This window comes from Lathyrus oleraceus, chromosome 3, assembly GCF_024323335.1.
Source record: "Lathyrus oleraceus cultivar Zhongwan6 chromosome 3, CAAS_Psat_ZW6_1.0, whole genome shotgun sequence".
Lineage (NCBI taxonomy): Eukaryota > Viridiplantae > Streptophyta > Magnoliopsida > Fabales > Fabaceae > Lathyrus > Lathyrus oleraceus.
Window position 1 is genome coordinate 229,333,670 of NC_066581.1, and position 26,544 is coordinate 229,360,213.

The following is a 26,544-nucleotide window of genomic DNA, read 5'->3' on the forward strand; positions in this document are numbered from 1 at the left end:
AAAACCGAGCAAGCATAAAAATAAAATATATATATATATATATATATATATATATATATATATATATATATATATATATATATATATATATATATATATATATATATATATATATATATATATATATATATATATATATATATATATATATATATATATATATATATATATATATATATAGAAAATATAGAAAAGAAACATCTGTTTTGTAAATATGATGTGAAAGAAAAGAACAAAAATAGAAAGAATGAAAATTAATGCTTGCTTGGAAGAAAAATAGTGAAAAACAAAAATTGAGTTGTGAAATAAGAGTTGTGAAGGTTTCAAATGAGAAATAAATGGAACGAAGTTGAGATGTGTAAATAATGTACAGTGAATGTCTCTTTTGCATCGACAATCTCGTTTTCAATGGCCTAAGAAATGACCCTTGTTTGTTAACCTAACCAAGCTTCAACCGAAAAGCCCTTAGTGATCTTCGTGCTTCCACATTACCATTTATAATTGTTAGACATTGTATGAATCGAATTGATTTCTTCATTATTTGTTAGAGAGTGAGATTATTCCCGCGGTTGCAAACGCGTAAATTCTTCAATCCTTATTCGAAGAGGAGAGATAGAGTGATTCATTCAAAATAATATTGTTGTAGATAGATACATATTTCGCATTACTATTAAGTTTTAGTTCTTGTGTATTATTTTATTTGAACCGTTGGAAATTTGTACCTGCTGATTCGCTTGTGTTTGAGCCGTTTTATCCGACTTCGGAGAAACCTTTTTCTTAAAGCAAATCCTCTTGTCCTTCAAGAGGCATACTTTGCTTGAGGACAAGCAAGAATCTAGTTGGGGAGAGTTGTTAGATACTCAAAAGTGCTAATTTGAGCTATCAAATATGGGTATCTTTCACTCCATTTCCTTGCTAAGTGTTCAAAACCACCCTTGTTTTAGATGAAATGCAATTCAATGATAAACGATCTTGGTACCTTTGATTTGTGTGTTATTGTGCAGGAAGTAGGCATGAGATGATAGAAAGTGAAGACACAAGAAATTTGGCAAAGGGATCAAATCAAACAAGCATTCATCAGCTTGCTCGCTAGGCGAGGGCTGTGGCGAAGCACTCGCTAGGCGAGCGACCAGCGAGAGTCCAGCGAAATGCTCCAGTATTTTACAGTGGCAAACATGACCACACTCGCTAGGCGAGCTTCCAGCGAGGTGTGTGGCGAACACGTCCAGACTTGGTGAAAAGCGCAGCCAGCACTCACTCGCTAGGCGAGGCTTTAGCGAGTTCCCATCGAGCATTCCAGTAGCAAAACCTCTCAACCTCGCTGGGGCGAAGGTTGAAGCGTGTCCTTCGCTAGGCGAAGGGTTTGTTCGCTAAGCGAACATGACAGTCTGGGAAAGGCTGTTTCTCTGGGCGCAGGTGCCTCAGGTGCCTCAATTAGGGGCTCGCTAGGCGAGCCATTCTGCTCGCCTAGCGAGCATGACAGCCCAGAAGCAGCACTATAAGTAGCAAGTGCCACTTTTTGGAGCCATACTTCACCTTTCCATACTTTTGTACTTTTTTTTAGATATTTTCCAGCTTTTGCTCTAGAGATCTTTTTGACCTAGATTTCATTTCTCTTCATCTCTTAACCATCTTTTACAAAAAGAAGGTGGATTCCCATCCAATCTTGATTAATCGACTTGGATGTTGATCAACCTTCTTCCGAAACTTGCCGACCAAGCTACCATGAAAATGAGTAGCTAAGTCCTCCATTTTGTCAAGGTTAGATGTAGATGATCATTAGCTTTGTGTGTAAATGTAACGATCTTCATTTGTAAACTCTTTAATGGTGAATATATGATGAAAACTTTGTTCTTATGTAAAACTCTTTGTGTTGGTTTATGATCGAGAGATGTTTACCAACTCTTAACCTAGGTTTCCATCCAATCTTGTTTGTTAGCTAGAGATAGTAATGAATGATTTTGTTCACCATAAGGTTGAACCAAAATGTTGTCATTTTGATAGATTGTGTTAGAGATAAACAATCGATCAAAATGGGAAAACTCACAATGTGTGTTAGAGATAAACACATTGGGAGGACTTTGTGAAATAGTTTATCATCTAAAGGAGTTTATAAGTTTTGTTGATCGAACATATACATGCAAAGTGATCGTCGAACCCTAACTTTGGAAATATTTCTCAAATATTCAAACCAAATCTCTTACCGCATTTTATTACATTTTTATGCAAGATAACGTGACTAAAACCAAAAACCCCTGTGTTACTTAAGTTAAGATTAAAACAACTATCGAAAGGCGGTGATATCTTACAATCCCTGTGGAGACGATAACAAAAACTCGACACTTAAGATTACAATCAACAGTTGTCCAACTTGGAGGGGGGGGGGTGTCAAGATATTCCAAGATACAACTATCGAGGATGCGTCTGGAATGCATGGTTTTTTCTTCGGCCAAGAATTTGTGTTTTTTCATTTGGGTTTTCTCCCATATGGAGTAGTGTGAGGGAGATTATTTGGGATGATGTGCTTTTGGAAGGGTACAACTATCATCTCTAGTTTTTGCGCAACATCACCTTACGCATGGAGTGGTCTATGTGAGGAATGTACTACAAATTTTCCTCAATGTTAAGGAAACTTTGTATAGAAGTGTCATTTCTGTTGTTGAACCAAGTTGTAAATGTTGTTATGTAGTTCACTCACTCCTTGCATGCCTAAGTCAACTTGGAGTTATTGGAGGCTTTGAAGCATATCTTGACCAAGGATGTGGGGTTGTAGTGGAGGCTATTTGAAAGTATGTCCTTGAAGTAGCTATTGATGAGGTTGAAAGATCGATAAAACTTAAAAAGTACTATGTTTGATGATCAGAGAATTTGGAATAAGAGGAGTCGGAATAAAAGAAAAATATACTAAGACTCGATCAACTTCATACGTTGGAGGAGGTGGAGCCTCTCTGACGAGATCAATAGTGTTAACCGTCACACCATTGGTGTCAACTTTCCATTGAGCAGCTAGTCGAGTGGATTTTGACTTTGCCATATTTTGAATAGAATCAACTGAGAGCTATAATAGAACAAAGATCAATGGAGCAACGATTATCTTCACGAGAATTCAAGCGAATTAGATGTCGATTTCCTATGACGACGCCATTGTTTTGAGGTGGACAAGAAATACATAATTCCAAAGGAAAGAGCTCTTCCGGTGCAGTGGAGTGGGGAAGATCTGCAAGGTTAACACTCCAACATCTAACTCAGTTAAACCGTAGAAATGTCGTTTGAATGTGAGAGTGAGATAATACTTGCAATGACGTGTCATTGGACTTATATATATGCTAGTTGATTAAAACGGTTTCATTTAATCCAACGTGAGATACAGGTAGTCGTTCAATCATATTCAACGAAGATGAGATCAAGTGTTCGACTTTTGACAAAATCCCAATTGTTTTCCTGTCTACTGTGTGGATATTCCATAATAAACCTTATAATTAGGCCTTCTTTTTTGGGTCTCTGATTGGCCCGAAACAATAATTAACATTATAATTTAAATTGGTGTAAAATCAAATTTTTACAATGTAAATAAATGGTAATGTTTCATAGATAGTACATTGTTACCAAACTTTTTAACTAAACATGGTGTGTTCATTATTTGTATTTATTGTTTTATTTGTTTGAGCCGAGTTGATGTTCTAACAATTTTCTTAGGTTATGAGTGTTGCCCCACATGACTTAACACATAGTGTGATCTAACTGACTCATAAAAATGGATGGCCATTCACCTAATTCATTTTCTCAATAAAACAATACAATTATTGCCACGTGGAATCCATATTGTTCATGCATATACACACACAACAAATAAGAATATCCAATGTCGTACCTATTATTAATCCTATTACTAAAAGGAGCTCACGTGTGAGTTTGATGATGATATCAATTCTTACACGCTTCAAATTCAATCAAAAAAGTTGCTCTAATTGAAGTTTTCATGACACTTCTCACATAACATCTCTATGTGAAGTGGAGGCCTATAAATAGAATTGAAGGCATGACGTTTTACACTTAAGAAGAGACACAACACAAACACATTCAAGTGTTCTTCTCTTCCTCTTCCTTTGTACACAACTCTGTTTCTAGTTTCTGTGTACCATAACATAGTACTAGTAATGGAAGGAGATAAATGTTGTTCAAGTTTATTTCAAAGGTGCAAGCCTTACATAGCTATGATTTGTCTGCAATTTGGTTTTGCTGGTATGAATATAATAACAAAAGTCTCACTCAACCGTGGAATGAGTCATTATGTTCTTGTTGTTTATAGACACGCTTTTGCTACCGCAGCTATTGCTCCATTCGCTGTAGTTCTTGAGAGGTATATATATCCATCATTCATTTTGACTGATTTTTTGTTTGAGAAAACCACTTTCTGATCATTTCTTCTTTCTTGACATTGGCAGGAAGATAAGGCCGAGAATTACATTTCTTATGTTCATGCAAATGTTCGTCTTGGGACTCCTTGGGTTAGTACTTTTCTCGCTCGGTTCATCTGAATTGCGACTTCAAAAAATCCAAAAATGTTCTAAACTTAGTTATTTTTATTTTGTTTAGACCTGTGATTGATCAGAATCTATACTATGCTGGGTTGAAATTCACATCTCCAACATACTCATGTGCTATTAGCAATATTCTTCCTGCTATGACATTTGTAATGGCTGTTATTTTCAGGTAACTTTTTACATAAACAATAAGCTAATGATATATTCTCATCCTATATGATATAATTTCGTTTATGGTTTTGGTAATAAATGTGTTATTTTCTCTACTTGTGATAAACTAGGATGGAGAAATTGGACATGAAAAAACTAAGATGCCAAGTAAAAGTGATTGGAACTGTAATCACAGTTGGTGGGGCTATGGTGATGACACTATACAAAGGACAAGTTATTCAAATTTTAAGTTCTCAATACATGCATCATCCTAGAAATTATGTAGCTGAAAACAATACTGATTCTGGTGAAAAAGATTGGGTTAAGGGTTCTATTCTCCTCATAATTGCTACCTTTGCTTGGTCTTCTTTCTTCATCCTTCAAGCAGTAACATTAAGGAAATATTCAGCACAGCTTTCACTGACAGCCATAGTATGTTTCTTGGGAACACTTCAATCAATTGCAGTAACATTTGTTATGGAGAGTAAGCCAAATGTTTGGAACATTGGTTGGGACATGAATTTGTTAGCCGCGGCATATGCTGTAAGTGTCTCCCCTAATATCTAGATAGATCTTTTGTTTTGTTTATTGTGGATACAATTAATTAATGGAGTTAAACATTGATGAACAAACAGGGTATAATATCATCAGGTCTTACATATTATGTTCAAGGGATTGTGATGCAAAAGAAAGGGCCAGTTTTTGTCACTGCTTTCAGTCCTTTGATGATGATCATTGTAGCTATCATGGGCACTTTCATCCTGGCAGAAAAATTATATCTTGGAGGGTAGGTCCATAATATAAAGTTTTTTTTTGGTAAGTAATTTGGTTGCATTATTGATTAATTTGTTTATTTTGTGGTTGCAGTGTTATTGGAGCAATTTTGATCGTAATAGGACTTTACTCGGTTCTATGGGGAAAAAACAAAGAAAACAAAGAGATTGAAGCAGAGATTACAATAACAGAAGGAACAAAGTGTTGTGTAGAAAATGGAGGATTGAAAACAGTGATTGAAGAAGGTGTTGAAATGAATGACATTGAGATGCAGAAGGATGAACCTACTAAAGTTTTAAGGGTCACAATTATTAGTGCTCCAAAACTTTAAACGTGTAGATATATATTATTATGAGAAAAATAACAACAAAAAAGTGCAATATGAAAAAAGGGTCACGTAGAGTTGAGAAATTGGGAAGGGTTTTTGTGATGTGCATCCTCATCATCATCATCACTTTACTATCTTTTTTGAGAAAACTTTGCTAAAGCATTTTTGGTGGCTGATTAAGACCATTTAGTGTGGACAGCAGGTGCAGGTGCAGATAATAATCTGAGTTTTTAGGTTAATGTAGAGTTAGTTAACATTTGTTTTTTTTGCTAATTAGTTACTAGTTCTCAATCCACTTCACATTTTAGTTGCAAGTTAGTTACATAATTATAAATACTTGTATTACTCTCTTGATTTAGTACAACAAAAATCAATTCTACATGTTTGCATTACTTTTCAATGGTGAAAGTCTTGTTCACACATATTCTAAGCCCGTGAATAATTATTACTATTCGAAGAAAATATTTTTATAGAGAATGGTTTCATAAACAACTGAACTTTAAAACTAATTAATTAATTAATTAATTAAAGGTGGGAAAAATACAAATAGTTTGGAAATTAATCTTTGAATTGGATATGCTCTAAATACACTAATAAATACTTGTAACACTCTATTGATTCAATACAAGCAAAGTGAGTTAACATTCTTTTGTCTATTTTTCTATGAAAATTAGAGATTTTTCTTCGCACCTTTAGAGGTGAATAGTCATCTTTATGAAATTTGAAAATGCTTTTGGCACCGTTTGAAAGTTAACTTCGTCTCTAAAACATACTAAAATACTTTGTAAGTGAGTCATTTTTATTTGTCCAAAAAAATAGTTTGGAAATTAATCTCTGAATTAATTGAAGGGTGACTTCGTAAGTTAAGTTCTGGACTAACTTCTGGATACTTTTTGAATTCATGATAGTGTGTTTATTTCACAACTCAATGAATAATCAGAAAATTAACTTTTGTACTAACCTTTAGTTCAATAAGTTTTCCTCTTGGACAGTAAGTTTGTTATGAATTTGACAATACTCCTAGGTAGATTGGGATTCTGGGATATACAGGGCAGCATCATGGGATACATGCCTCCCGGAAGATGAAGCATAAGTTTGTTATGAATTTGACAGTACTCCTAGGTAGATTGGGCTTCTGGGATATCCGGGGCAGCATCATGGGATACATGCCTCCCGGAAGATGAAGCATGAGACACGTGACTTTAGGAAGATGATGCTTCTACTTCTAATGAAGTGGCACCAACGGTTGGACGCAGTGGTCTAGCTTTTTCCCTCTGAAAGAAAGCATGTCGAGTCCTTCTACCATGTCTCAATCTTTCTTGGTTGTTAGGTATTTTACCTTTAATTAAAGAAAAAAATCATATCATTATCAAAGAAGTCAAACCCATGTGACAAAATAGGAAAAATTAAACTAACTATGCATTAACTAACTTGAGATTAATATTTTATAGAGTAATAAAGGAGGAATGTCAAGTTATTTATGTTGAATGACAGAGTGCACATATATCCTCCAAATGCTCCTCGAATTAAAGAGGTCACGAGGCACCCTTTTATTACCATTAAGTTCAAACTGTTATGATTCTTCATCTTCAACCTCCACATTTTTATCATGTGGTATAATTTTCAAAGAAAATGAGGTTGTCTTCTTAGGTGAGTTTACAGAGAAGATCGACAATTTCATTGTCTTTCAAAATGAGCTTCATAGGACTATGAGATCTATTGAAATTTATGAGTCAATAAATTTTTATAATATTTAGCTTGGGATAGATGCTGCATTTTATTTGCTTGCCTTAAAGTCCAACTTTGTCATTTCTTTGTGTTGAATTAACAATTTGATACACGAGCTATTACAGTTTCATGTATTGTTTGTGTTAAACTTGTAGCTTGCTACACATGTTACCAAAATATCATGTATAATTAGTTTTCACTCACTATAATAGGTGGTTAATGTTGCATCTAATTCTTCAAACTATTAAATTCAGTTGAATCAAATCCATTTCTATCCATTTTATTATTTATTTTCCTTCATTTTTTCATCATCATGAAGAACTTCATGATGGTTGTCAGACTTTTTCTAAACTCTGTGGCGCATCGTTCTTCCTTGTTCATCATGATTCGTGGTGCCACTAATGCCACAGATACGGACAATCCTTCGATTATAGGTCCTTCATAAATTCTTAGAAATGTTTATTATATGCACACATCCGATGGACCTTCTTCTATTGCAATTAAATCAATTCTCTGGTATTTAACTATTATGCTTAGGATCGATCAATGTAGTAAGCAATTGGAGGCAATAACAAGTTTGATTTTGTTGATGGATCTATTTTCTTTCCTACTAAGTTCGATCCAAATTTTAAAGCATGAAGTCATTGTAATATGTTAGTTCATTCGTGGATCATGAATTCAGTAGATAAATTAATTGCTCTAAGTATTGTATTTCTTGAAAATTCAATTGATGAATGGAATGAATCAAAGAACAAATTTTTCAAGGTACATTCGAATTTCTGAACTCCAATGTGAGATCTTTAAATTAAATCAATAATTTAGATCTGTTTCTAAATTTTTTATTACTCTTAAAATTTTGTTGGAGGAACTCAAATTTTACTTGCATACATATGTTTTTTCATGTCCTCAACATTGTGTTTGACAATTGAAGTTAGTAATTCCAAGCATCATCACAAAATTACATGTTCTATTCATTTCTCAACTGGCCTGAATGAACACTTAGATGTTGTGCGTGCTCAAATTCTACTGATGAATTTGTTACCAAAAATCAAATTCTACTGATGTTGTGCGTGCTCAAATTCTACTGATGAATTTGCAAAATGAAAAACAATATATGCATTTCATTGTGATGTGTCATTACAAAAAATAATATATTTTATAACAAAATTTTCACCTCGGCAATAACCAACTGATGTGTAATCCATTGAAGCGCTACTTTTTATTTTAAAAAAAAGACTACATACTCCTTTGATTGGGCTAGCAACATATGGGAAAAGTCCATAAGGAACATGCCTTTGATTCCCAAAAACTACATTTATTTATTAAAAGAAAGACTAATGATTCCCTCACTCAGGCTAGCAACCGATGAGAAAAGTCCTTAGGGGAAACACTTTCGATTTACAACTGAAATTCTGTTCTTAAGGGGACAAATGTTGGACCATAAGCTTAATTTAAGGTGTTCAACATCTTAATGAAGAATTGACAGATTATTGATAAACAAGACGATAAATGATAATGCAATAAAAGAACATAAAGAATTATTAACCAAATTCAGTGCAAAGTCTGGGGCCTTCCAACCCAAGAAATGAAATCCACTCTTTAATAGAATTAGTACATAGTATCTTACATGAGAAACCCCATGTTCAATGCCCATCTTCTAATTTTACCTGTGTATTAGTATTTAGTATCCCACTTAAATATGAGAGTTCCTCACACTTCATCTCAATAACTAATCACAAGTGATCACTACAATAATCAGAATATTGAATATTGAATTACAACTCAACTAAAAAGCCAAACTTCATGCTTTTAGATATGAATGGATATGCTAGAGTGATGAACAAACAACAACAAAAACAAAGATTCAAAGTATAAATCCTAACACACAAATCTTCAATACTTGTACACTTAAAATGTTAGGTTTGAGCCTCCTTAAATAGAAATGCAATTTTCTGAGCTTTTTTCCAATGGGAAAAAGATATGATCACGTCCAAATATTTAGAGGCTTTAGTTAAGATTTGTTTTTCAAAAACCTCCACCAAAAAGGTTGAGTTGAATTTAAATTTTAAATCTCCAATTAATTAGATTTGATTTGATCCTTTTAAACGGCTAAACAAATCTAATTAATGCATTACTAAAAGATATCAACAAATCTTCATTGCACACATCCAAAAATTATGCTTAAAACAAAAACAACATTGTCCTGTTGGCAAGGGGAAAATGTTGAACACATGCTGGAACATCAGGTCCCACATGTGTCATTTCTTCACCAAAACATCTTGCACACATGCTGAAACATCAGGTCCCACACATATCCTTTCTTCACCAAGAGATCTTGTACACTCCATGTTGATTTTCATAATTCAGTTAATTCAAAAGGAACAACAATTTCCCCTTTTAGAAAATTTTGGCAAAACAACTCTTTCAAAACATACAAGATATGCAATACAAATTAAGAATCATAAGCACACCACAAACAACCCCACAAAGTAAACAACGGGAGCAATAGAAGTAACACATAGGTAAAATATTTGATGCATAAAATATATCAAACAAAATGGTCCCATACAGGCAGCCACAAAATTAGACATGTATGCACACAAACAATGCTCCCATATAGTCAGGCACACAATCAGACATGCATGCACACATATAGAGTCAGTAGTTAGTCAGCATATACCACTACTACAACACAACAATCATCAAAACATCAGAGTTCACACATAGTCAGTAGATTAGTTCACACATGCTCAAAGGACAAATGCTCCAGCATGTGAACATAAAAGTCTCACATAAACCAATAGTACAACAAAGTAGCAACAACACTAAGTCCAAGTATTGAAGATTCTAAATTTTATTTTATTTTATTTATTGCTTTATTTTTTATTTTATTTTATTTTATTTTTAGTTGATGCATAATTGTTAGTACAAAATAATAAATTGACCCTTAAAATTAATCTTTCAAAAATACTAAAATCAAGGTGTTTGATCAACATCAAGTACATTTTTCAAAATCACACCAAAACATTTCCAAACCAAAATCAATCGCTTAACATCCATTAACCTTCACAAATAAAATCAATCCTTTTAAAAAATATCAACTTGGTCAACATCTAACCATTTTCTTTAATAAGCACCTTAAATCATTTCAAAACCATTTTCATAACTCAATTCATCCCTCAATGCAAATTAAAAGCTTGACCCAACATTAAGATCTTTTTATAGTCAAACTCAAAATGATTAATTAATACTTTGACACTTTTTAATAATGAAAGAAAAAGGCTACCTGGGTGACAGGTCCAATCATAGTCTCGGGTATTAGGCCCAAGCGGTAATCTCTTACAAGCTATAAATATCTCGGCTTTCAATAAAATACAAACACGTCTCCGTTTTACAATAAATGGAAAGAAAAAGACTACCTGTGTGAAAGGTATGGTCATAGTCCCGAACACTAAGCCCAAGTAGTAATTGTTTGCAATCTAAGTGTTAGTCTTTCATTCAAACCACTTGTAAATATTCAAACACTTTTTTGCAAACTATTTGAAAGAAAAAGACTACCTGGGCGAAAGATCCAGTCCTAGTCCCGAGTATTAGGCCCAAGTGGTAATCTCTTATAAGTCATAAATACTCTGTCTTTTAAGTCTAAAACATACTCAAACACATCAAAAAAAATTCTCGCCGTCGTGGGATCGTTCAAACTCTTTTTCAAACGAAAGGTATTTCGTCTCGAGATGATGCAAGAGAATGCTTCGTCCACTTGAATGTGTGAGTAAGCTAGTGATGTTTCCCGTTAATGTTGATTTGTAAATCCATTCTCTTGTGATGTAAACGTTCCTTTCTCCACTTGTTTTGGGTAGCAATCTTATTCCTTCGATTGAGACAAAATAACTATTGCTAAAATCGACCAACAAAGAAACATTGTCTACCTAGAACTACGTAGCCTTGAGTTCTCCATCGCACCTGAAGTAAGACCCGCAATCTTGTGAGACACATTAATAAAATAAAATTGCGACTCTTTTCTTTTTCTCTTTTCTCTTTTAATAACTCGAAGAAAACAAATAACATAAGCTAACATTCAATCTTAAGTATAACTAAAAGGTTCCCGTTGAGTACAACGGACGTGAAGAGTGATACTACCTTCCCCTTGCGTAATCAACTCCCAAACCCGAATTTGGTTGCGACGACCATTTTCTTTTAAAAGGTTTTATCTATATTTTCTATTTTCTTCATTGGAATAGAAAAGTTCGATGTTGACTCTATTCAAACACATTTTCCACGAGCATGCGACGCGCTTTGCAAAAGATCGTATTCTTTTAGATACGACACATCCATGTGGATATTGTTAAAAAAATATCACCTTTTATTTTTCTACTGGTCTCATCCACATGATCATGGAGACCATAAGGTGTAAAATTAACTTTGCAAAAAATAGTTGAAATGTTATGTACTAATTATTTAAAGTTAAAGTAGTTGTCATTTATTTTATCCATTAGGTATTGATTTTGTTGATGGTCTGAAATCAGTTTTTATAAAGGGCCGAGGTCGTTTCAACTTAGGTCAAGGGTCGGGTAGGCCTATAATCAATGAAAGGTTGAGGTCCTCACATCCTAACTAAAGGGTTAGATCAGGTCTAACTTTGTTGAAGGTCACAACTATCTCCATAATTGTTTAAGGTCTTCTCATCCTAACTGAAGGGCTGAATGATGATTGTATTTGTTGAAAGGTCAATATCATCTTCATAAGAGTTAGAGGTTGTTTTACTATTGGGTTTGTTTAGAAAATATTGTGTCTGACTTTACGAGATTTCGTTCATCTTTTCTTTAGATATGTTCATTTAGTCGACATAAGATTCTTCTTCTTTCTTGAAGCATCTTCAAACAATAAGAATCATTTGCTAGGGGCGAGAAAATATGTTTCATAGTAATCAAATTCCTTTATGAAAAATCTTTGGTCAACCAACATTTAAATAGATTGTATGAATCCTTGATTTCTTTTCTTTTACTTCCTTCCTCCAATATTCATGTAATTGTTAATTCCTTTAATAGTTTCGTTAAATCATCTTCAAGAATGCATGACTCAACAAGATCTTGGGTAGTTTTATATTCCATTATTTAAGTCATTCATCACTCCTTTCTTTGCTCCTTGTTTGTGTTTTCACGATTGGTCATCGTTCTCATCGTTGTTCTCCACTGAACCTCAATAAGGAAATTTAGTGAGTTACAATGAACAAACAATGGAACCCGACTCAAAAACTCTAATTGAGTTTCCACCTTCAATTTTATAACATTAGAGTTTTCTCACATATTCACACAGGAACCCTAACATCCTGAACTCATGTACCAGAGTTGTGAATGCTAGGTAGGAGTGAGGTGTGACGTGGTTTGAGAATGATGAAGTGGGAACATGGGCTCTGAAATAAATATTTTTGTTTGTTTGTGTCTCTCTATCGTCTATCCACGAGTTATTTGTGATTGACACAAGATAATGAAGATGAGGCGTTCATAGTTTAGAATCGTCTCTAGAGATCTAAAATGCGCTACAAAGCACTTATCTTCATCCTCCGACATCACCTCCATCACCCCAGCTCTGTGAAAATAGAAATGCCTTTGTCCTTGCTATGATTTTCAGAGATACTTGTAATCGGGGTTGCCGATAGTTTAGGACCTGACTAAAATAAATTTGAGCTGCTACATATCATTAACAACGATCTTAAATAGGGAAATGAGAACCGTTAATCAATTCCCACAAACAACGTCAATGTTACCATATATAACTCACGTGCATAAGAGTGACAACATACTTGTAGATGATATTTTGATATTGACGATTGATCAAAATCTTTATCGTCGAACCCGATAAAGAAATGTACATGCAAAAACTTCCATATCTAAATTAATTTTATCTCAGTGTGAAATTTAATATCAAAATAGTATGTAATAGGTGATGTGAAATTTATATAACATTAAATATATGGCCCCCTCAATAAAAGTTTTCTAGCAAAGCCACTAGATATTGAGTTTATGTTAACCAAATGTCAAATCTAAAATTATTTGAAATTACATTAGCTTCAAATTTCTCTTGTTCGAATGCTTTTTTGCCGCGGTTTGGTTGAAGGTACAATTTGTAGTTTGTGTATTATGAAGTATGACAATATTTCATCCGTGGTAAAAAGTTGCATGCCAAGTAGTTAGTAATTAATTTTAAAATGGAGTGTATAAAGGCAAACAAATTAAGAAAGTTAAAATATATTAAAAGAATATAAAATAAGAAATGCCAATATTTTTGTGATCGGAAATATAGATCATATGGTCAAGCTTTGTCTGTTGTGTTGTTTGCAAGTGCTCTCCATACCAGCCATGCTAAAGAAATTTCCAACCTAATCCAACTTCACCTGAGAAACAGACAAAACTGAATAGCAACATAAAAAAAACCATGCTTAAAAAAACTTAAGGTAACTTTTGAGAGTACGTTTGGACAAGATAATTGAAATTTTTAGATAATTTAAATAATTTATTTAAAATTTATAAAAATTTAAATTCTTTTGTTTAGATAAAATATTAAAATAAATTATTGTTAGATTTTTGCAATATTTTTATAAAATTTAAAATTTTAGAGTCAAAATTTTAATTTTAAAAATGAAGACTAATTTACAATTTTAAAAATTTAATAGGGTCAATTTGTAAAATTTGATTAAAAATTCTGAGAAAATTTTAATTTTTTTTGTTTTAAGTATCATTTTAAAATCATAAAATGAATTTTCATGGTATAGTTGAGAGATGACCCCTTACAATTCCATGCTTCCCACTTTCACTTGTTCTTTCCCTTCAAATTGTAGTAATAAAGGCCACCTCTCTTGTCTCTTCTTCTATCTCTTTTTTTTTTTATGGTATATGATTTTATTCTAAATTGAAAATCTATTGATTAGAGTAGGGTTTTAAAACAATCTACCACCAATTGTGATTGTGATTGGCATGTGTTTACTGATTAGATCTCCATTTTGCTTCTATAGGATGTTCCATTTCTGTTCAAACAGTTGTTCCATCCACTTGGGAACTGTTTGTTGTTGTGCTTACGACAGGATGGGCTTCTATATTATTGTGCCTACACAAGTTGTGTTATGTGAAGGAGAATACAAGAAACAAAATATACACCGTGCATTGTGGCAATGATGAAGTAAAGTAAACGTATTGGTGGCTATATATGGGTACATTGAGTCCATAATTTGAGTATATTGTGGTCTTTGTTTTCATCATTCGATATTAACTATGTATTCGTAAAACATTTTGTGGTTAATGATTGATTAAAAAGTAAGACAAGCAAATGCATAAATGATGCGTTATGTATGATTTTGGGAAATGGATCACCGGCTGCTTATTACATTATGCCCTTCTCTCCTGTCTCATCCAACCGTTGACAAGTTAAGAATAATAAAAAAATAAGAGCATGATAATTTAATGGCTGACATAAGGGCATGATAGATAGTGAAGCTAGCGAAAATATATCTGAACGTATCGCATGCTCGAACATACAATAGAGTCGCCATCGAACTTTATTTATCCTCAAAGGGAAGGGTAAACATCGATAAAACGCGTGGAAAAGAGATATGATGGGTAAGGAAGTCGGTTATGTAAGGGGAATATATTAACACCCCAAACATCCATGGTACTCCATGTGAAGCGTTTTGATTTTTCTCGCTTGAATGAGTGTTAGATCTAAGATTACTCGTAAAAGAATGGGAAAAAGAAGAAATAGATAAAGTGTTCGGTGAGGATTAGGGCCCTCATGCCTACGTATCCTCATAATGCAATGAGGAATTCAGAGCTTCGTAGTTCAAGGAATTAGAGGCAGGAGATGGAAAGAAGTGTGATCAAAGTATGGTTTGAACCAAAGAATAGTGTGTTGAGCTCCAAAAGGGGTGAAAACGTGAACCCAAGAGTAAACTGGTATGAACCAACAAGTGAGGACCTATAACACAATATCATTGTATTGGAACAAAAAAAAAGGAATTAGGTGTTTGGGTTAAGGGTCAAACAACTCTTGATTCACAAGGAGGTACAAGATGGAGCACAAAGGTATAATGTATTTGGCTCAAAAATAGGTGTATCACATGGAGTGAATGAAGGTAGCATATGAATGTATCATGAAAATGAATGGAGTGAAGTGACCGAAGTCACAAAATAGGGGGATTTGGTAACAAGTGACCGAATAAGTATCGTTTGAAATCGAAAGGTGAAAGTGTATTGGAATCCATAAGAGAAATGAGGTTTCTACCATAGAGGGAAACAACTTTAACCGTGATAGGGTGTTAGCCAAAATAAGGAATTAATTGTTTGGGTTAAGGACCAAACAACTCTAGGTAGAAATGCGGACCATTCGTTAGGCATCCTAAAAGGGTGTATATGGAATTCCAAAGAAAGTGTATTTCGACGTCAAAGAGACAGTATGTCACTGGGTGAACGATTTATGATCAAAGGTAGATAATGAATAATGAAATATATGGATCATGCCCTAAGGTGAAGGAGGAATAATTAGAAGTATGCTCGCCGAGGATTCGCATCCTCGTGCCTACGTATTCTCATTGTGCAATGAGAAAGTCAGAGCAATCGTAGTTCGGAACTACGAGAATAAAGAGAGAGAGACGTTTGTCTAAGCAACGGGGACTCACAAGACAAATACATCTTCCAAGAAGGATTGCATTACTAGAGTGCAAGGAGTAGTGTATCACTTGTTGGGGAATCAACAATTCGAGATCAAATAAGGATAGTATATTGGATCCAAGAGAAGGATAGACTCTTAATCGAAGAGCAAATTAGGCATTTACCAATATATGGACTAGCAGGCCGCCACTATAAGGTAAAGCCAAGAAGGAAGACTGAAGTAATTGTTTGGGTTAAGGGCCAAACAACTCTTGATTGAAGAGGTGGACTGTCATTAGGGCGTTCTAAAAGGATAGACAAGGAGTCCAAGGAAAAGTATGATTGATCTCAAAAAGATGGTATAGATTGCAGAATGAATAATGATCCATGGGATAGAGAAAGTAGATTGATAAATAGGATAGCTCGCGAAGAAACTGGATTCTCCTGCCTACGTATCCTTATAGTACAATAAGGAAATCAGAGCTTTCGTAGTTCAGCCCACTAGGGCTGAAAACAAGATGATGGAGGCAAAAGAATGATTGAAATTGGAATAGAAGTGAAATGATTGAGAATGAAATGATTTGCATGGAATGGAGAGACTTGATAGCTACTGGATGAGAATCACACTAACTTTCAAGTGGGAGGAGAAGAGTAGTTGTAGTTGTTTCTTGCATGGATGATGAAAACCTTATCAATCGTTCGATTCAAATTGCACTAAAGTATATGAATAGAGGTGAATACGATGAGCGCTGGGTCATACGTCTCATACCCAAAGATACTCAGAATGGGGGTAAGAATACTCCAGTCTCACTCCTTCTCCATTACTTAAGGCTCGTATCATGCAATTTGATTCATGATTGATAAGTTGCTGATTGTAATCCTTGCTTTTGTTGTTTTTGCTTTGTGAAGAGAGAGACTTGTCAATTGTATGATCAATATTGTGCTAAAGTCTATGAATAGAGGTGAATACGATGAGCGTTGTGTCATACGTCCCATACCCAAAGATACTCAGAATGGGGGTATGAATACTCCAGTCCCACTCCTTCTCTATTGCTTAAGGCTCGTGTCACACACTTCTAACTTTGATTTAACAAAGGTTGAAGATGCCAGTTTTGATGTGCTTGAATAATCTGTTGCTTTGTATGACTAAGGATGCTTTGAATGAAGATCTTGTCTTGAGTCCTTGAGCTCCACAGCTTGGAAGAAAAGTCTTATTAAGTGACCAAGAGTCTTTTGGTCACTCAATTTAGACTGTGGGATTATACAAGTTCAAAGGATTTAATCAATCAAAATTTCTTTTGATCAATTTAACCATGGGTTTTGTTTTGTTTTTTGGGAACTAGGTTTTGATCTAATCAAAGTTAGTAATCGTTAGAAACTATGCTAAGGGATCATGCATTGATTTATTAAGTGTTGATTGAAAATTCTACGTTAGAGGTCCTAAGGGAGCATGTACATATTGGTAAATATCATGGTTAAAAGTCCTAGGTATAAATCCTAAAATTATAAGGAAGTGATTAAATTCTATGTCACATTCTAATCATAAAGGGATCATGTCATTCTATCACAATAATACCAAAATTAGCCCATAAGGGCAAAATTGTCAATTGCAAAAATATGTCAAATTTTATGGTCTAAAGTTGGTCCTAACCTAATGGTGTAAATTTTAATGGTTCTCAATTTAATCAAACCTAATGGTTCCTGTAGCGGTGTATTCGTCACCATTTCATTGGAAATATTGATTAGATCCAAGGTAAATCATACAAGGATAGAGTCGCCACCACACTTCTATTTATCCAAAGGAATGGCTAGAAAGCGAACAAAAGCCTAAGAAGTTTTGCAAAGAAAACTAATAAAAGGTCAGAGATCTGGGTAAGGGGGTAATTATGTTGTGGGAAGGTGTTAGGCACCCACAACATCCTAGGTACTCCTAGGGAACCTCTTTTCACAACTTGTTGCAAAGAATTATTTGTTTATGAAATTATTTTGTGCAAACATGATTGAAAGGATGAGAGAAGGAATGTACAAGTTTATTATTTTTGTGTTTGGATGGATGAACCCATTACCTACGTACCTTTTCATGAAAGATAAGGATCAAAACCCCGTAGTTCGGGTAAAATATTTCCAAAAAGTGAGTGGATTGATTTTAAACAAAAGCCTTAAGGTCTTTCATTATCAACGAGAGAAAACTCAACCCGAACAACCACAAGTCCACCATGTGAGAACAGCTTCAACATGCTAGTGAGAGATTATGCCCTATAATAAGCATGGAAGTCTTACAATTCAATCACTAAGGACAAAGGTGAGATTCACATCAACCACTAAGATAATTCAGATCTATGGCTAATGCATGAAAACTTGATTAAGAAGTGGACAAGGGCCACAAAAGCAATTGAGTGGGTTGAATTAACCAATTAGCATTATTCACAAAAATGAAGTCAAAGTATGAATTAGAATTCAATTACAATGAGTATTAGTGAAAATGAAGTTTGAAAATTAGAGGCTTAAGGCCTAGGTTTCTAGTTTTGAAAACAAGTGAAAATGTTTGCACAAAAGTTTTCTGGTTTGGGTTAAGGATGAAAACAAAGTTCAAGGTTAAGCACAAAAGGGTTAAGGGACAAAGCCACAAACAGAAGTCGCTTTCTCAAGATCATAGAAATGATCCAAGGAAGTTCCTTTGAAATTAGGCAACACAAAGTAATAAGCAAATAAGCAAGCTCAAAGGAGCAACAAAACTGGAAATGGATTGCCAATAAATGGTCTTACATCCAACTCCGAAAAGAGATGGGAAACGGAGTGCCAATAAATGGTCTTACGTCCAACTCCACAAAGCAACATGGGAAACAGATAGCCAATCAATGGTCTTACATCTAACTCCATAAAGAAACAAACACAGGAAACAGATAGCCAATCAATGGTCTTACATCTGACTCCACAAAACAAATACAGGAAACATATAGACAATCAATGGTCTTACATCTAACTCCACAAAGAAACAAACACAGGAAACAGATAGCCAATCAATGGTCTTACATCTGACTCCACAAAACAAAACAAGAAAGGAAATGGAGTTCCAATCAATGGTCTTATATCCAGCTCCCCAAAAGGAACAGGAAACAGATAGCCAATCAATGGTCTTACATCTGACTCCTCAAACAAAGCAAATAACAAATGCACAAATAATATGCAAAACAATGTGCAAAATAATATGCAAAAGCAATCACATCGATCAATTATCACACTCTATACACAATCAAGAGGCTCAGACAACGTCGGGCTTTAGTCAAGGGGTCATATCAACCTCGACAAACAAGCCGGGCTTTAGTCAAGGGGTCATATCAACCTCGACAAACAAGCCAAATGTATGGGTACTGAGGCTCTTAACCACTGACATTGACCGTCAGGGTGAGCAGATGAAAGGTAATGAGGGTTAGACCTCATAGCTCTTAACCCTGGCCTGGGTGAGCTTGAATCAAAGAAGGTGTGGGAGTCCAGAAAGGGGGACTCTACTCCACGTGACTGACTCTATATACAAGATCTTGGGTGTTTATTTAAATGCATCTGCACGTAGTGCGAGCATATTGAAAGACTCAACTGAATAGCAGGGGATTGATTGCAAATCCCTTTTATCTGCCAATTACCTCTTCACTTAGGAGGACTTAAGTCACATGCCTCGACAATGAGGTCTTTAGCACAAAATTAAACAAACAAAGACATTGCCTCTTAAGGAGGACTTCAGCCAAATGCCTGCCAAACAGAAACGACAGGGCTTCCAGACTACATGGAGTTAGAGAGGTTACCTAAGTGGTATGTCAACCACAAGCAAAGCAAAGCTCAAATAATGAGCTAAAGCGGCTAATGTACATGTATGAAAAGCTAAACAATCAGTACTATGTTCAGACAAACAACCAACAAATAACAGTAAGACATTCCCAATATGTACACAAAGCAAGTCCTAAAAGGAAATCACTCAAGTGAGTTCACCACCAAAGGACCTATAACACAATAAAGGTTAGTTAAACCAAGTAAATTGCATCTCAATCAAGGAGATCACATCATCCATTTGAACTAATTGCTTGAACCTGAAATGCAAAGCTCAAAAGGTGAGTACCAACCACTAGTGCACAGACTAGGGTCAAAGGCAAAGCAAAAAGTCAAAACAGCAACCAATATTCAACATAAAGCACATTTAATCAAGTAAGAACATGTCCTAAAAAGGACCAAGTCTAAAGCATCAAGCAAAGTGATCACATGAGCAAGATATGGCAAAGGTAATTACAAAGCACACAATTGGACATCAAGAAGAGAATTTCCATATTAAAACAGAAATGAATCAAACAATCATGAAATTTTTTATGTGATATCAACATGTTAAACACAAGCCTCATGCAAAAAATTGTAATCGGAAAAGCTCAATTGACATGTATAAGAAAATGAACAAGATCAACATCAAATTGTGCGACACACATTGTCACACCATGCATTCATGTGTCTAAAACAGAGATGAAATATGATAAAAATGCACAACCAAGCCTCAAAAATCATGCAACATGTTGGGAATCAGTATACCAAATTTCAAATCAATTGGCCAATGTATGAGCATTTCACAATAGAATTGGTACAACATGTCACATTTGCATACATGTTCAAATAAACACACACATTTAAAATTCCAAAAATGATAAAATCATGAAATCAGCATCACAAAATAATAGACATCCAGATGAACATGTAGCAAAAAATTGGAAGTGATTTGGATTAATTTTCTAATTGTTATGATTTTTCAAAGTTGGATGAAAATATTGAAATAAAAATGAAGAAAGCACATGATAATTGGAGGGAAATGAAATTGGATTGGTTAATTTGAAAATATGCTGGAGCGGAGAATCGAACCATGTAGCAAATTGGAAATGCGTTGGAAACAAATAAATCCACAAAGTGGCACAGCCAGGAATCGAAGGGAGATGCGTTTTGTACAAAACGTTGCGCTTCACTAATGAAGTGGCGCCTAGTCACAGTCAAGGTACGTGTGGGATCGGTCAAAGGAACTACAGCCTATCATTTCGCCATGCAAGAGCCACGCCAGCGCTGACAGGGCAAAACCCTAGCACTTTTGCAGACGGCGGCTGGAACGGTGGTTTCTACCGTCTTCTTCGTGGAGACGGTGGAGCTACAGTAACATGCACCAATTTTTTTTCCAGAAATGCGTAAAATTCATATCAATCGAAAGCTTATTCCTTGTACATTCCAAATCCAGGCTCAATTCACAATAATTCTGCAAATCGAAGAGAAACATAATTGCATTCAAAACTTCTACTCAGCATAACTCAATCAATACTCAACCATTTCAAATTCTAAAAGCATCAGGATAATCAGCATGAAAAGATCTACAATATCATGTGCATAAAATGGAGAATCACGAGGTTCGAATTCTAACCTCTTGAAGAGCAGTCAATGGAAATAGCGTGTTCAAGGCCTCAAAAGTGTGTAGATCTTCTCCTGAACTCTTGCTATGAAGCTTGATGTAGAAATGGATGCTTGCCACGGCCTGGATCTTGATTAATTTAAAACTTCCATCTTCGTGTTCTTGAGCTTGTGCAACTTGATCTTGGCTCGAATTCTTCAAATCAATAGCCAAATCCTACTCAAGGACACATGATGAACACGATTCTACAAGAATTTTGATGAATTAGATGCAGAATTTTGAAATTTGAAGAGAGAGAAATTTGAGAGGGAAGTGAAAAATCTAGATCTAGAATGTGATTGTTATGAAATTTCTGTTATGATTAAGGCTTTATACTATGTGTTAATCATGCTGAAAATGTAATTAGGCAATGGTTAATGAAAAGTTAATGAGAATGAGGTGCATGACCAAAATTAGTGAAAACACCTATGCATGGCAAGGCACACGTGAACAATGTCATGTGGAGGTGTAGAATCACTTAAAATCAGTTCATGAACAAAATGGAATTGGAATTTTTCATGTATGATGAATAAAATTCAAATTCTCCATTTTCCCTCCAAAATGAACATGCATGGGCAAATGATCATATGAATAAATTTCATGCAATGTAATGATGAATTTGGAAATTATAGGTCATGACAAGCATTATGCAAAAAGAGGGACTCAATTTGGAGCTTTGGATCAAAAGTTATGGCTTGTTGAAGTTCCATGCACACTTGGCAATCATTTGATCATAACTCCGCAACCATTCATCAGATGCTCATGATCTTGGACTTTTTGGAAATGGGAGAGAGAGATCTTCAACTTTCATGTTCAACAAAATTTTATATGAAGCTTCCTTGATGTTGGAAAGTTGAGTTGAATGTGAACCAAAAACTTGCTATTTTTGGAAACTTGAAATTATAGGTCACTTTCCATTTTGGGAAACTTTTGACTTGACCTCAAAATCTTCAATATGGATGTTTGACATGATGAATAGGCCTTGTTTGAACATGAATGAGGATGTTAAGATCAATTCCCACACTTCAAAGCCTTCAATTGACTGCATAGTTGATCATATGGTCCCTAGATGACCTGGACAATGCCTGATGAATTTGGGATTCAACCTCTTGGGGAATTTGCTTCAAAATGAACCTTAGCTCATATAAGCTCAATATAATGATCAAATTATCCATATCTTAATGAAAACCTCATCTCTTGCACAAAGGAATGCCTTGAATTGCCTTAACATGTGCTTGCTTAAACTGCAAAACAAATGTTAGATGACATATTTTTGGTACTTTTGGTTAATGATTAAAACAAGAAAAGCAATGATATTCAATGCAAATAATGTCTGGTGATCTAGAACCACTCACAAGGAGACCCCACCCACAGGGAAAGGAAGCCAATATGCTCAAAGATCCTTGAGGCTATGCAATGCTATGATATGATGCCATGAGGGATCTTAGGGACAAAATTGGGGTCTTACAGTTCCTAATTTCAATCTAATTAGAAGTCCTAATCACAATTCTAATTAAATTGCCAAAATCCTAATGATCAATGTCATACGGTGAACTGACTTGGGGTGTTTTGCTTTTTATCGCAATGTCGCGGATAGCAAGAGTCGCCACCGACTTTTCTTTTATCCAATAAGGAAAGGTGGAAAAGAACAGGAAAGACCTCAATAGATTTTGGGTTCGGGAGGTACATTATACAAAGGGAAGGTATTAGCACCCTTTGTATCCATGGTTATCCATGGGCTCTTAATTGCTGGATCACTTATATTTTGTCTGAAAAAGTGTTCGTGAATTGCTTAAAAATGTTTTGAAAAGAGAGTTTAACTTTGTAATGATTCTCGTATGAATGTATACAAAGTATTTATCTCATTTGATTTTGAAAACGATTTAGAAAAATATAACTTGGTAATGATTCTAGTATGAATGTATACCAAGTGGTGATTTTCTAGGATTTGCAAAGTGTGAGGGATGGAAAATGTTTTAGGTTATGATCCAGCAATTGAGAGTTATACCTTCCTAAGGTCGTTATGAACGTTTCCTATCCTTATGAGGGTAAAACTGTCCTTACTATTGAGAAGTAAGTAATTTTACCCTTTGGATGTTTAAGGGTCATCGTAGGGTCATCGATAGGTCATTGAAGGCAACAGTTGTAAGGATACCTTAGCATTCGAAGGGACGATCATCATTTAACCGTAGGCTACACCGAAGGGTCATCGAGGGACAAAATCGTATTTTCGAAGGCAACATCCGAGGGACCATGATTTATTTGATGATGATTTAACCGAAGGGTCGTTGCTAAGTGTATCCCTACATTCGCGGGACATGACCGTTATACCGTAATACCGTAGGGCAAAAGAGAGGTCCAAGATCACATATTTAGAGGCCATGTTTTAAAGTTAATTAGGTAATTAGGGTGAATCTCCACATTAAAATCAATACATTAAAATAATACATTAAAATTAATTACATTAAAATTAATTAAGCAATTTAGGGCAGCTCTTCACAAGGGTATCCCACAAATAAAGTGGAAGACCTAAACAACAATCTTTTCCTGGGGTGTGTGAACCTTTGCAACATTCAGCAAACGGGTTAGAATACCAAATCAGGGTGCAATCGAGGATTACACCGCAAAAGAAATCACAACAGTAATATGATCAGATAAACAATGCCTGGCTATGACAAAACATGAATGAAAAATCAGAATAGAAAAGTCGGCTACTGTCAGGTTCGCGCCTGCCTCGCCTAGCGAAGGCTTAGCGAATACTCGCTTCATGCTCGCTTAGCGACGTGCTAGCGAGCGACTGCGAATTCTGGTTTTGATATCAGTACAATTTCAAGCAATTTTATGCCTTATGGCTTTCATTACAGCAATTATATGGTTAATCATTTAAGGTATTCAAGTGCACACTACAATTCACATGACAAACTTAAGATATTTTCATAAATTTAATCATAATGCCATATGCAAATTAAGAACATAAGGTAGTAATAGCAATGCCAACCTGTTTGTAATCGAATTGTAACCTTGAATTGGCCGACCGGATCGAATTGAGCGGAAGTGACCTTGCTGCCGCCGGCTTTTCCTTCAGGGTTTCTCGGAATTCTCAGGGTTAGCCTCCAGGGTTTTCCGTCTGTGAGCGCGAGGGTTTGCTTGCTAGGGTTCTCCTTTCGTCCTTTTTCGTTCTCCTTCGTTTTCATTACTGAAGTGCTGGTATTTATAATGCTCTTTTTCATGACCTAATGGGCTCAGAATGAAGCCCGAAATTTTCTGTTGTCTGTCAGCTTCGCTAGGCGAGCGTGTAGCGAACGTGTAGCGAACGTTCGCTAGGCGAGCGTGTAGCGAACGTTCGCTAGGCGAGCGTGTAGCGAACGCGTAGCGAACAGGCCAGTTTGGGCCATTTTCTGGATTGGGCCATTCATGAGCTGGGCCTTTGTTCCTTTAAGATCAGTGTCATAAAAATGAGTCGGAGTGCCCTGAAAAATGTCTTGAAATATTAATGGGCAAATTTTGGGGTATGACAGTTGCCCCTGTTCAATATTCTTGAACCGAGAGAGTCAGAATGGTATGTACGCCATTCGTGGTCTGGAGGTGGAAGATTATTGAACACTTAGAACGCCCCAAAAATTTGCACTTGTCAATTAGTTAGTCTGGATGGAGATGGGCTTAAAGATGCCATCTAGGAAGTTTGATGATGAGAGCTTCAGAGTGCGTCGTACGTTAGAAGATATCTGAAGTCATGGGTGTCACTGGGTCATACGCCAGACCGTATAGTGAGTCATTCATTAAGCCGTCGACTTCACTGGGGATTTAGAATGGGTCATACGCCGCTGGGGATAACAGATCAGAATGGATCATACGCTAGATCGTATCTGAGTTGCAGGATGGGCCGTCTGTTAGGCTGTATCTGACGAAAAGTAGTCGTACGCTAGACTACACCTCGGGATATACCGTACGCTAGGTAGTATCTGAGGAATGAAGATCCGAATGGGTCGTACGCTAGACCGTATTGTTGGAGGAGTAATATGTTGTGCCGAATCAAAATGAGATAAGAATCCGAATGAGTCATACACTGCTGGGGATAAAGGATCAGAATGGATCGTACGCTAGATCGTATCTGAGTTGCGGACCGAGCCGTCTGTTAGGCTGTATCGTTACTGGGGGTGAAGGATCAGAATGGATCGTATGCTAGATCGTATCTGAGTTGTAGACTGAGCCATCCGTTAGGCTGTACCTGATGATGAAGGGGGTAGTCGTATGCTAGACTACACTTCAGAAATGTACCGTACACTAGGTAGCATCTGAGGAGATGAAGGTCTAACTGGGTCGTACATTAGACTGTATTGGAGTTGTTGAAGGTCGGAATGGATCGTACGTTAGATCACATCTGAGTTGAAGGAGTCATATGTTGAGATGAATCAGGATGGACCGTATGCTAGGCAGTACCTGAGAAATGAAGGTCCAACTGGGTCGTACATTAGACCGTGTTGGAGTAGTTGAAGATCAGAATGGATCGTCCGTTAGATCGTATCTGAGTGGAAGGAGTTATATGTTGGGCTGAATCAGAATGAACCGTACGTTAGACTGTATCTGATCGTATTTGTAGATGCTGTATTTGCAATGAATATCTGGGGTGGGCTTAAAGATGCCACCATTAGGAGGATATCAGAGTGCTTATCAGAATGAATGTATTTGAATCTTGAATGTAATCGATAAAGATGTTCGTCTGAATGGATCTTCATTTTGACCGTATCAGGGGAATAATTAACCTGAAAAATAAAGTTAGCTTCATGCCATGTCATGATGCATGAGACGTTTTATGCTTTCGAAAATAACTGCGAACGATGTATGCATGCGTATGCTGTGAAATGATGTAATGAATGAATTATGCATCTGAAAAGTTCTTCCAGAGGACTCTACTGGGGA

The 26,544-nt window shown here is 35.6% G+C and overlaps 1 protein-coding gene across 1 annotated transcript in view; it reads left to right on the top strand.

The window, feature by feature from the left end:
* The first annotated feature begins 3,968 nt into the window (after positions 1-3,968).
* Positions 3,969-26,544, top strand: part of LOC127126482 (WAT1-related protein At5g07050) — a 71,051-nt gene continuing 48,475 nt past the window's right edge. The window contains exons 1-6 of the mRNA XM_051055414.1: positions 3,969-4,360; positions 4,446-4,508; positions 4,597-4,713; positions 4,826-5,237; positions 5,330-5,481; positions 5,562-5,713. Of these exons, the coding sequence (XP_050911371.1) occupies positions 4,158-4,360; positions 4,446-4,508; positions 4,597-4,713; positions 4,826-5,237; positions 5,330-5,481; positions 5,562-5,713 (1,099 nt within the window). The 5' untranslated portion in view covers positions 3,969-4,157. The remainder of the gene's footprint in view (positions 4,361-4,445; positions 4,509-4,596; positions 4,714-4,825; positions 5,238-5,329; positions 5,482-5,561; positions 5,714-26,544) is intronic.